Source organism: Coregonus clupeaformis, chromosome 37 (assembly GCF_020615455.1).
Source record: "Coregonus clupeaformis isolate EN_2021a chromosome 37, ASM2061545v1, whole genome shotgun sequence".
Taxonomy (NCBI): domain Eukaryota; kingdom Metazoa; phylum Chordata; class Actinopteri; order Salmoniformes; family Salmonidae; genus Coregonus; species Coregonus clupeaformis.
This window is the reverse complement of record NC_059228.1, coordinates 15,093,116-15,106,320: the sequence shown is the minus strand read 5'-3', so window position 1 is coordinate 15,106,320 and position 13,205 is coordinate 15,093,116. Positions and strand designations below refer to the sequence as shown.

At 42.0% G+C, this 13,205-nt stretch overlaps 1 protein-coding gene across 2 annotated transcripts in view; it reads right to left on the bottom strand.

The window, feature by feature from the left end:
- Window positions 1-349: 349 nt before the first annotated feature.
- Window positions 350-13,205, bottom strand: part of LOC121553187 (disks large homolog 5-like) — an 87,784-nt gene continuing 74,928 nt past the window's right edge. For both annotated transcript variants that reach the window (XM_045211559.1, XM_045211560.1), the window contains 2 exons: window positions 3,192-3,301; window positions 350-3,083 (listed from right to left, as the gene is read on the bottom strand). In XM_045211559.1, coding sequence (XP_045067494.1) covers window positions 2,980-3,083; window positions 3,192-3,301 — 214 coding nt within the window. In that variant the 3' untranslated portion in view covers window positions 350-2,979. The remainder of the gene's footprint in view (window positions 3,084-3,191; window positions 3,302-13,205) is intronic.

The following is a 13,205-nucleotide window of genomic DNA, read 5'->3' as shown; positions in this document are numbered from 1 at the left end:
GGACTCCCACTTGCAGAGACAATCAGCGATCAAGTCGTGGAGATCTCCCCAGGTGGGTGTATCCTTAACAGCATGCAGCATGACGGCAGTTTGGTCGTTAGCCAATGTTAAAGCTTGCTTGCAAGAGCTGCAGTCTCCCGATTGGCTGTTGTGCAGTCACGTAGTTGAAATTTGCATAAACTTGTGAAACGTTGAACACTGGTAGCTAGCTCTCTGGTCGCCAACCGTTAAGTCTCTGTGTGTCTCCTCGTGTCTTCTTCCATTGAAAATTACTGGTCACTAGCAACTAGGTCGCTGATAGTCTTGCCAAGTGTAAGTCCCCAGTAATAAGTCTGACACAGAAGCCATGTAGTTGTGATAGAGAAAATGACTTTTATTCTCATGTTAATGTCTCAACATTTGATACCAATCACATTATTTTAAAAAGAAAATAAAGAAAAGCGCAGAACAGTACCTGGCAGCTAGTCATTCTTCTTAGAAATACAACCATGTCACATGGTATCCCTCTTCTCATTCTAAACCATATCTCTATCTACTCCAAAAAAGGTACATTACAATTGTACTTAATATGCCTAATCATATAGCCCAATAGTCAAACTTCAGATCCGATTTTTCTTTGAAAAACTGTGCAAGAAATCCCTTTTTCATCGAGAATGTAAATATGGAGGAGCAATCTGTCTGTTGTTTTCTAATCAAGGTTATTAAAGAATCAAAAAGGCCAATGAAATGTAAGGAAATGACGTGATACATTTAAAATGTGAATTAGTTACAGTAAAAATTATAATATTAGTACCTATTTATTTATAAAGTCTACTGGGAAACCTAGGAACTATTTGTTAAGGTCCACAGAATAACAAGTGCAAAACAGAAATAAAAAGATAAAACTGACATGCTGGATTTTGGCACATTAGGATGCAGGAGAATGTGTTCGTGCCTCTTAGATAAAAAAAAATAAAAAGACATTAAATAACAATGAAAAAAATCACTAACATTTAAACAGTTTTATTAAGAACAAAAAATGTTAAGAATGATTTTACCCTGCACATTTTCTCCATGGTGTCTTTCTGGTTTGTGAGTACATTTAAAAACAAAAACAAAACAGTTTAAAAAAACATGCTAATACCTGCTAAGACATGACTACTGAACTTCCATAGGCCTGAGACCTAGTCAAAATACATGTACTATAGAATAATTCATCTGCATACTGTACAGTCCATAGGCCCTACATAGAGGTACTCAAGTGCCTGTGAGGTATGTACACACACACACACACATATATAGTCTTTAAATATGTGACAGATAATGTGATGGAGACACAGTGGTCTGTCTAGCCCTGGAGTGCATTCTGAGGTGGTCGCCGTCTGGCCTACTCTCACAACCTTGCTATTGTCATACGCTCTTGTGTTTGTTTGCAGATCTATAGTGGGATTTCGGGAAAACCAGGGAATTTTGTGAAAGTTCCCGGAATTTTGCAACGCTAATGTTAACTCTATGGTGTTTGCAGATCTGAAGGTACCAGATGGGTGTAAACAACATGGTGATGTCTCCAGCTAGCCTTCCAATGGGCAGTGGGGAGCTTCTACCTCCATATTGCTTCTTCTTATCCTGTTCCATCAGATCTGAAATGGTAAGGAATGGGGCCTGTCTCCAACGGAAGGCACTTCCGATAAGCCCGTAAACTGTCCACTCCCGTGCAGTGACCATAGAAACGCAACGAGTAGACCAGACATCATTCGCTACTGCCATGTGTGATTTTCATTGCTTTTGCTTTGCTATAGAAACACAATTGAATTTATTGACACACAGTTACACACGTGATGCACATCAAAGTTTGGTCTGATTGAAAGCTGTAAAATATTGATTGATTTGACCCATCCAAAATCACCTTTTGGATAAAACATTTTTGACAGAAGACCAATAAGACAGATATCGCTTGGAGAGGTTTATCTGTTCTACAGGTAACGTTTATATGGCGTCAACTTCATACCAATATCAAAGACCATGTTTCAATTCAACCAACAAAGTCATTACAATTTATCAATAATATTACTCTCTCGCTCATACACACACACACACACGACTCATACGCACACACAGTTACTATTCCACATTATTAGTTGTCAGTCATTGAACAGGGTGTGTAAAACAGGGTGATGTCATTTGGTACATAGGTTTGCTTTAAGGGCTGATTCTGGGTCAGGGGGGTTTAACACACATTCCAGCAGAACATTTAATAACAATACTCAGACTGATTTGTTAACTGTAAACGGCTGCTTACAACGCAGCTTTACAGAAACACCAACCTAAAACCCTTAGGGAAGACCAAATGAAGTGTAACACCACCTGTCAGTGCTACCAACCTGCTACAGATTACACAGAGAAGAAGAGGAGGCTCTGGTTAAATCAACATTCTAAAAACAATAGAACAAAAATATATAGTTTACATGTGTAGTAGCTCACTGTAGTGTACCTGTAGGTATAGTGTGGAAGGTTTTTTAGTGTTTGTTGTGAGTGGAGAGGGTAGAGGCGCAGTGCAACAGGGTGCAATGGTGGCCTCCATCCTCTAGGGGCAGCCAAGGGGAGCAGGGTGCAGTGGTGGCCTTCACCCTCTAGGTGCAGCCAAGGGGAGCAGGGTGCAGTGGTGGCCTCCACCCTCTAGGGGAGCAGGGTGCAGTGGTGGCCTTCACCCTCTAGGGGAGCAGGGTGCAGTGGTGGCCTCCACCCTCTAGGGGAGCAGGGTGCAGTGGTGGCCTTCACCCTCTAGGGGAGCAGGGTGCAGTGGTGGCCTTCACCCTCTAGGGGAGAAGGGTGCAGTGGTGGCCTTCACCCTAGGCTAGGGGAGAAGGGTGCAGTGGTGGCCTTCACCCTAGGCTAGGGGAGAAGGGTGCAGTGGTGGCCTTCACCCTAGGCTAGGGGAGAAGGGTGCAGTGGTGGCCTCCACCCTCTAGGGGAGAAGGGTGCAGTGGTGGCCTCCACCCTCTAGGGGCAGCCAAGGGGAGTCCACAGGACCTTACTCTGTTCCTGGTCAACTATAGTCATGATCTGAGTGCAAATGTAGGGCAGAGTGCCGCCCTGGACAATACCTGGAAAGATACAGGAAGCGAAGGGTTAACTAGGAACGGAAGATGACACACAGCCACACACACAGCCAAAGGGAAACAGAGACCGTGCAACATGCGTTGAATACCAACCTGTAAAGAATGTGCTATACTCCTGCTCTATCTTCTGTGCAACCTCAAACTGCTCCTTGGAATGTTTTTGTGAGACCTTGTCCCGCAGATACACTGGATCCTTCTGTTCCCTGAGGAGAGGAAACCAGCGCAGAGTATTAAAAAACAGCCTCACTACTAACACAGACAAACCAATAGAGTATTAACACACAGCCTCGCTACTAACACAGACAAACCAATATAGAGTATTAACACAGCCTCACTAACACTGACAGGTAACTGCCAAAATAAAGGAAACACCAACATAAAGCATCTTAATAGGGTGTTGGGCCACCACGAGCCAGAACAGCTTCAATGCGCCTTGGCATAGATTCTACAAGTGTCTGGAACTCTACTGGAGGGATACGACACCATTCTTCCATGAGCAATTCCATAATTTGGTGTTTTGTTGATGGTGGTGGAAAACGCTGTCTCAGGCGGCGCTCCAGAAAGTGTTCAATTGGGTTGAGCTCTGGTGACTGAGACGGCCATGGCATATGGTTTACATAGTTTTCATGCTCATCAAACCATTCAGTGACCACTCGAACCCTGTGGATGGGGTCATTGTCATGCTGGAAGAGACCACTCCCATCAGGATAGAAATGCTTCACCATAGGTTGAAGGTGATCACTCAGAATGGCTGTGTATCTATTGGCGTTTGCCCTCTAAGGGGTTGAGTGGACCTAAACCATGCCAGGAAAACCATCATAATAGAGCCACTAGAACCCCTCAAGTATTTCCTTTATTTTGGCAGCTACCTGTAGATAGACTAGGACTGACCCCATTTAGTTCACTGGTCGATTATTTGGTCGATAGGCTGTTGGTTGACCGACATTTCTTTAGTCCAGCAGGAGCAAAAATAAATACAAATCATGGTGTACAGGACACCTGTCTGATTGGCTCCTGTCTGAGTGGACTGATCCATTGTGGAGGCCGTGGGGACGGCACAGTCCATCACTCTAAGACGTGCTACTGAAATTGTATACGGTTATATTACATAAGAACAATGATGCAACACTAATTAAAATAATATTATTTTATAACAACTGCGCTTTCTCCCGCATTGGATCGCGGTGGCTGTCCGCGGTTCTGAAACATCAGTACGCTGTTGAATTGGTTCCTTTTACATTTAACATTCTAGTCATTTAGCAGATGCTCTTATCCTTTTCCTAGACCTAGACCATGTTGCTATGTGCATAATAGCAAAGTTAACCAGCATATTGGTGTTGAGAACAATGCGGCGGAGGCAGCAGCAGAATGAGGAGATGAGAAAACAGCCCTTGCCTTATTGTCTAAGAAAAGTGCGGAAACCAACTTAATTAGGTCTATAATCAATAGCCTAACTGTTAAATGTGCCTGGCTTTATCAATCATCCATAGATATCTACAGAAATAAGACAGATCCTGCTTCTGTTGCCTGTTTGAGTGTTTGTTTAATAGCCTACTGATTCCGTGATCACCAAGCCTCACACAACCACGTCGGCTAAACAATTTCACAAATTCAGCCGTGTTTAATCTTTGCTATGCTGTAATAAAGGCTTTACACTATTTTCTGTTAGAACGGCCTCTGGTATTACTTATTTATTGTGCTGTTTACACTGTTCCAAATTGTCCGAAAATGTATAATAATAATAATAATAAATAATAATAATAATAATAATAATAATAGCCTAATATCCCTCCTCCTTGATCTCCTTATTGTAATTACGTTTATGATCATCATTATAATAAGTAATTATCATTATCATTAGTAGGCTTAGTATAGCAGCCTTGTATAACCACCATTGAGCTGTAGGCCAAAGAGCGCATCCTGTTCAGTCTTAATACCGTAACTTACTTAGACCTATATTTAAATACTTACAGTGCCTTCGGAAAGTATTCAGAACCCCTTGACTATTTCCACATTTTGTCATATTCTAAAATGTATTAAATAGTTTTTCGCCCTCAATCTACACACAATACCCCATAATGACAAAGAAAAAACAGGTTTAGACATTTTAGCAAATGTATTACAAATAAAAGAACGGAAATGTCACATTTACAGAAGTATTCAGACCCTTTACTCAGTACTTTGTTGAAGCACCTTTGGCAGCGATTACAGCCTCAAGTCTTCTTGGGTATGACGCTACAAGCTTGCACACTTGTATTTGGGGAGTTTCTCACATTCTTCTCTGCAGATCCTCTCAAGCTCTGTCAGGTTGGATGGGGAGTGTTGCTGCACAGCTATTTTCAGGTCTCTCCAGAGATGTTTGATATGGTTCAAGTCCAGGCTCTGGCTGGGCCACTCAAGGACATTCAGAGACTTGTCCCGAAGCCACTCCTGTATTGTCTTGGCTGTGTGCTTAGGGTCGTTGTCCTGTTGGAAGGTGAACTTTCTCCCCAGTCTGAGGTCCTGAGCGCTCTGGAGCAGGTTTTCATCAAGGATCTCTCTCTGCCGCTGAAAAACATCCCCACAGCATGATGCTGCCACCACCATGCTTCACCGTAGGAATGGTGCCAGGTTTCCTCCAGATGTGACGCTTGGCATTCAGGCCAAAGAGTTCAATCTTGGTTTCATCAGAAAACGTGGGCTGTCATGGGTCTTTTACTGAGGAGTGGCTTCCGTCTGGTCACTCTACCATAAAGGCCTGATTGTTGGAGTGCTGCAGAGATGGTTGTCCTTCTGGAAGGTTCTTCCATCTCCACAGAGGAATTCTAGAGCTCTGTCGGAGTGATCATCAGGTTCTTGGTCACCTCCCTAACCAAGACCCTTCTCCCCCGATTGCTCAGTTTGGCTGGGCGGCCAGCTCTAGGAAGAGTCTTGGTGGTTCCAAACTTCTTCCATTTAAGAATGACAGAGGCCACTGTGTTCTTGGGGACCTTCAATGCTGCAGAATTTTTTTTGGTACCCTTCCCCAGATCTGTGCCTCGACACAATCCTGTCTCGGAGCTCTATGGACAATTCCTTCGACCTCATGGGTTGGTTTTTGCTCTGACATGCACTGTCAACTGTGGGACCTTATATAGATAGGTGTGTGCCTTTCCAAATCATGTCCAATCAATTGAATTCACCACAGATGGACTCCAATCAAGATGTAGAAACATCTAAAGGATGATCAATGGAAACAGGATGCACCTGAGCTCAATTTCGAGTCTCATAGCAAAGGGTCTGAATACTTATGTAAATAAGGTATCTCAGTTTTTTTTATTTGTAATAAATGCGCAAAATTTGCGCTTTGTCATTATGGGGTATTGTGTGTGGATTGCTGAGGATTTTTATTTTTATTTAGTCCATTTTAGAATAAGGTTGTAACATAACAAAATGTGGAAAAAGTCAAGGGGTCTGAATACTTTCCGAAGGCACTGGATATAGGCTACTGTATCAATCATTCAGTCATTCGTGTCATCACACATCATACGAGTCATTCATTATTTGAAATGCAAATCAAGCATTTCAGTTTTAAATAAAATAAAACAAAGAGACCCTTGAATAATTAGCGTAAACAATAAATAAACCATTCCACGTCAGCAATTGCATTCACGAATGCATGCGACTGTTTTTAGTCACATTTATTCCACACATCTTTCCCTCCTGAGCAACCAAACATTCTCCTGTTTCGAGTTTATTTGTCACGCCATTGCATAAATTTTTCTGTCACGTGTTACGGTGTTCGGAGTTTGTTATAACCAATTTATGAATGTTATGATATTCTATAGGTTATGTGCATACGTGTCACAAAGAGAGCAATGGTTGAGGGAATGGGGAATGTTTTTCCTATATAAATGAGGGATTTCGGTAACAGAACTTTTCAGTCAAAAATGGCTGTAATTATGTTGCAGCTTCAGCAACACTCACGGCGCGATAAACACTGTTGATGTTCTTTGGTGGTCGCTGCAGCAGGGAGGAGAGAGAGACAACAGGTGCTAGTCACACAGTCACTCAGTCTTTTTTTTTTTTTTACACAGCGCAGCAAGTCTGAGCCCGGCCCGGCACAATCAAATCAATTGCTGGTCGGACTCCCTCTAGTCATCTGTGTCTTAATTATTTCATCAAACAGTGCGCTTAAAGCATCAGACAAACTCAGTGCATATATATAGTTGATTTGATTAAAATTTTACATTTACATTTTTTGTCATTTAGCAGACGCTCTTATCCAGAACGACTTACAGGAGCAATTAAAACACATAAGATGTGTCTATATATGGAAAAATACACATTTTTGAAATTTCAACCAATCGATTGGGGGAGCCCTAAGATAGACAAACATCTTCTTCCAGAAGTTAGCAGAGTAAAATGCATTAAAAATACTTTTGTTACATTCTAGAATTCTAAATAATAGATATCTAAATCCCCAAAACATGTCACTACAACTCTACTCATCAGTCCTGGGACAAGCCAATTTGCTTGCCCTAAGTACTTTAAACAATGCATAAAAATAGGAGTTTTACACTATAAAGGACTTGCATTATGTTTTATCATTGATAAACAGTTCAATATAAACAAAAACATGGATGATGTGTAACTACGCCATTTTAAAGTGTTTTTAAATTGTTGCTAAAATAATGGACGCAAATGCCACCGCAATTCAAGAACGACCCCTCTACTAACACAGACAATCATCTTCTCTCAAGTTGGAAGATGAAAAATAAGTCAATTTAGAGCAGGGCTCTCCAACCCTGTTCCTGGAGAGCTACCCTCCTGTAGGTTTTCACTCCCACTCCAGTTGTAACTAACCTGACTCAGCATATTAACCAGCTAATTATTAGAATCAGGTGCGCTAAATTACGGTTGGACTGAAAACCTACAGGACAGTAGCTGTCCAGGAATAGGGTTGGAGAGCCCTGGTTTAGAGTATGACAACACATTCTGGCTAACTAACACAGGCTAGCTGCTAGCCAACTGTAGGACCCAGTGATATAACCACACACCATATTATATTACATAAAAGTTGGGAGAAAAAAAGTGAAGAGCATCTCCAGCTGTTTGGGGTTACGCAAGGGTGTGTGTGTGTGGGCAAACTCCGAGTTAATCCTGCTGCAGCAGCAAAACACACACACACAGGTTTCCCATTAGCCAATAAAAAAAATTGTAGCGGGCCAAATTGTCCAGGAGTCTGTCTATCATAGCCTAAACTCCAAATAGGCTACTGTTGATTGTGAAAATGTAGGCCTTTTTCATTGAAGTAAAACACAAGTTAGAGGACAAAGAGTATTGTGAAGGTTTAAACCAGTCCGCAAGTGTTTTGTTTCATTCTGTTGAGCCATTTTCTTTGGCCAAATTAAGTTCCAACTGTAATGCTGTGTTTGCCGCAATATAATAGCCTGCTCGTATTTTCCCTATAAACAATGGCTTAACTTATTCTTTGTATTACCCTAATTAAGTTAAGAAACTTGTGAAAGTTGTGTGGTTATTAGACTATTATACTGTAGGCCTATGATATGAAGGCAGTGCGCCCCGGCGCTCCAACTGACTCCGACTGTTGAACTTGAGGTGAGGAAGACTGTTTCAAGCCTACCAGAGTTACTCCTATAATCTAACAATATAATGCTCATCTTTATACAAAATATTCGGAGAGAAAATGTACGAATTAGCCTCCTCCTGTACGCATATACAGTGCATTCTGAAAGTATTCAGACCCCTTCACTTTTCCCACATTTTGTTACATTACAGACTTATTCTGAAATTGATTAAATTGTTATTTTCCCCCCTCAATCTACACACAATACCCCATAACGACAAAGCAAAAACAGATTGATTTTTATGCAAATTTTAAATATTACATAAGTTTCAGTTTACTCAGTACTTTGTTGAAGCACCTTTGGCAGCGATTACAGCCTCGAGTCTTCTTCGGTTTGACGCTACTAGCTTGGCACACCTGTATTTGGGGAGTTTCTCTCTGGCTGGGCCACTCAAGGACATTCAGAGACTTGTCCCGAAGCCACTCCTGCATTGTCTTGGCTGTGTGCTTAGTGTCGTTGTCCTGTTGGAAGGTGAACCTTCGACCCAGTCTGAGGTCCTGAGCACTGTGGAGCAGGTTTCCATCAAGGATCTTTCTATACTTTGCTCTGTTCATCTTTCCCTCGATCCTGACTGATCTCCCAGTCCCTGCTGCTGAAAAACATCCCCACAGCATGATGCTGTCACCACCACGCTTCACCTTAGGGATGGTGCCAGGTTTCCTCCAGACGTGACGCTTGGCATTCAGGCCAAAGAGTTCAATCTTGGTTTCATCAGACCAGAGAATCTTGTTTCTCATGGTCTGTGAGTCCTTCAGGCGCCTGTTGGAAAAGCATTCCAGGTGCAGCTGGTTGAGAGAATGCCAAAAGTGTGCAAAGCTGTCATCAAGGCAAAGGGTGGCTACTATGAAGAATCTCAAATATAAAATATATTTTGATTTGTTTAACACTTTTTTGGTTACTACATGATTCCATAGTTTTGATGTCTTTACTATTATTCTACAATGTAGAAAATAGTAAAAATAAAGAATGAACTTTTGACACACACACACACACACAGTGAGGGAAAAAAGTATTTGATCCCCTGCTGATTTTGTACGTTTGCCCACTGACAAAGAAATGATCAGTCTATAATTTTAATGGTAGGTTTATTTGAACAGTGAGAGACAGAATAACAACAAAAAAATCCAGAAAAACGCATGTCAAAAATGTTATAAATTGAGCTGCATTTTAAATGAGGGAAATAAGTATTTGACCCCCTCTCAATCAGAAAGATTTCTGGCTCCCAGGTGCCTTTTATACAGGTAACGAGCTGAGATTAGGAGCACACTCTTAAAGGGAGTGCTCCTAATCTCAGCTTGTTACCTGTATAAAAAGACACCGGTCCACAGAAGCAATCAATCAATCAGATTCCAAACTCTCCACCATGGCCAAGGCCAAAGAGCTCTCCAAGGATGTCAGGGACAAGATTGTAGACCTACACAAGGCTGGATTGGGCTACAAGACCATCGCCAAGCAGTTTAGTGACAAGAAGGTGACAACAGTTGGTGCGATTATTCGCAAATGGAAGAAACACAAAATAACTGTCAATCTCCCTCAGCCTGGGGCTCCATGCAAGATCTCACCTCGTGGAGTTACAATGATCATGAGAACGGTGAGGAATCAGCCCAGAACTACACGGGAGGATCTTGTCAATGATCTCAAGGCAGCTGGGACCATAGTCACCAAGAAAATAATTGGTAACACACTACGCCGTGAAGGACTGAAATCCTGCAGCGCCCGCAAGGTCCCCCTGCTCAAGAAAGCACATATACAGGGCCGTCTGAAGTTTGCCAATGAACATCTGAATGATTCAGAGGAGAACTGGGTGAAAGTGTTGTGGTCAGATGAGACCAAAATTGAGCTCTTTGGCATCAACTCAACTCGCAGTGTTTGGAGGAGGAGGAATGCTGCCTATGACCCCAAGAACACCATCCCCACCGTCAAACACGGAGGTGGAAACATTATGCTTTGGTGGTGTTTTTCTGCTAAGGGGACAGGACAACTTCACCGCATCAAAGGGACGATGGACGGGGCCATGTACCGTCAAATCTTGGGTGAGAACCTCCTTCCCTCAGCCAGGGCATTGAAAATGGGTCGTGGATGGGTATTCCAGCATGACAATGACCCAAAACACACGGCCAAGGCAACAAGAGAGTGGCTCAAGAAGAAGCAAATTAAGGTCCTGGAGTGGCCTAGCCAGTCTCCAGACCTTAATCCCATAGAAGATCTGTGGAGGGAGCTGAAGGTTTGAGTTGCCAAACGTCAGCCTCGAAACCTTAATGACTTGGAGAAGATCTGCAAAGAGGTGTGGGACAAAATCCCTCCTGAGATGTGTGCAAACCTGGTGGCCAACTACAAGAAACGTCTGACCTCTGTGATTGCCAACAAGGGTTTTGCCACCAAGTACTAAGTCATGTTTTGCAGAGGGGTCAAATACTTATTTCCCCTCATTAAAATGCAAATCAATTTCTAACATTTTTGACATGCGTTTTTCTGGATGTTTTTTTTGTTATTCTGTCTCTCACTGTTCAAATAAACCTACCATTAAAATGATAGACTGTCAGTGGGCAAACGTACAAAATCAGCAGGGGAGCAAATACTTTTTTCCCCTCACTGTACATACAGTTGAAGTCGGAAGTTTACATACACATTAGCCAAAAACATTTAAACTCAGTTTTTCACAATTCCTGACATTTAATCCTAGTAAAAATTCCCTGTTTTAGGTCAGTTAGGATCACCACTTTATTTTAAGAATGTGAAATGTCCGAATAATAGTAGAGAGAATGATTTATTTCAGCTTTTATTTATTTCATCACATACCCAGTGGGTCAGAAGTTTACATATACTAATTGAGTGTTCGGTAGCATTGCCTTTAAATTGTTTAACTTGGGTCAAATGTGTCGGGTAGCCTTCCACAAGCTTCCCACAATAAGTTGGGTGAATTTTGGCCCATTCCTCATGACAGAGCTGGTGTAACTGAGTCAGGTTTGTAGGCCTTCTTGCTCGCACACGCTTTTTCTGTTCTGCCCACAAATGTTCTATAGGATTGAGGTCAGGGCTTTGTGATGGCCACTCCAATTCCTTGACTTTGTTGTCCTTAAGCCATTTTGCCACAACTTTGGAAGTATGCTTGGGGTCATTGTCCATTTGGAAGACCCATTTGCGACCAAGCTTTAACTTCCTGACTGATGTCTTGAGATGTTACTTCAATATATCCACATAATTTTCCTTCCTCATGATGCCATCTATTATGTGAAGTGCACCAGTCCCTCCTGCAGCAATGCACCCCCACAGCATGATGCTGCCACCCCCATGCTTCACGGTTGGGATGGTGTTCTTCGGCTTGCAAGCAGCCCCCTGGATGGTCATTATGGCCAAACAGTTCTATTGTCGTTTCATCAGACCAGAGGACATTTCTCCAAATAGTACGATCTTTGTCCCCATGTGCAGTTGCAAACCGTAGTCTGGCTTTTTTATGGAGGTTTTGGAGCAGTGGCTTCTTCCTTGCTGAGCAGCCTTTCAGGTTATGTCGATATAGGACTCGTTTTACTGTGGATATAGATACTTCTGAACCTGTTTCCTCCAGCATCTTCACAAGGTCTTTTGCGGTTGTTCTGGGATTGATTTGCACCAAAGTACGTTCATCTCTAGCAGAAAGAACACGTCTCCTTCCTGAGCGGTATGACGGCTGCGTGGTCCCATGGTGTTTATAGTTGTGTACTATTGTTTGTACAGATGAACGTGGTACCTTCAGGCATTTGGAAATTGCTCCCAAGGATGAACCAGACTTGTGGAGGACTACAGTTTCTTTTCTGAGGTCTTGGCTGATTTCTTTTGATTTTCCCATGATGTCAAGCAAAGAGGCACTGAGCCTTGAAATACATCCACAGGTACACCTCCAATGGACTCAAATGATGTCAATTAGCCTATCAGAAGCTTCTAAAGCCATGACATCATTTTCTGGAATTTTCCAAGCTGTTTAAAGGCACAGTCAACTTAGTATATGTAAACTTCTGACCCACTGGAATTGTGATACAGTGAATTATAAGTGAAATAATCTGTCTGTAAACAATTGTTGGAAAAACTACTTGTGTCATGCACAAAGTAGATGTCCTAACCGACTTGCCAAAACTATAGTTTGTTAACAAGAAATGTGTGGAGTGGTTGAAAAACGAGTTTTAATGACTCCAACCTAAGTGTATGTAAACTTCCGACTTCAACTGTACATACATACATACATACATACATACATACATACAGTGTGGGAAAAAAGTATTTGATCCCCTGCTGATTTTGTACGTTTGCCCACTGACAAAGACATGATCAGTCTATAATTTTAAATGGTAGGTTTATTTGAACAGTGAGATAGAATAACAACAAAAAAATCCAGTAAAATGCATGTCAAAAATGTTATAAATTGATTTGCATTTTAATGAGGGAAATACGTATTTGACCCTTCTGCAAAACATGACTTAGTACTTGGTGGCAAAACCCTTGTTGGCAATCACAGAGGTCAGAC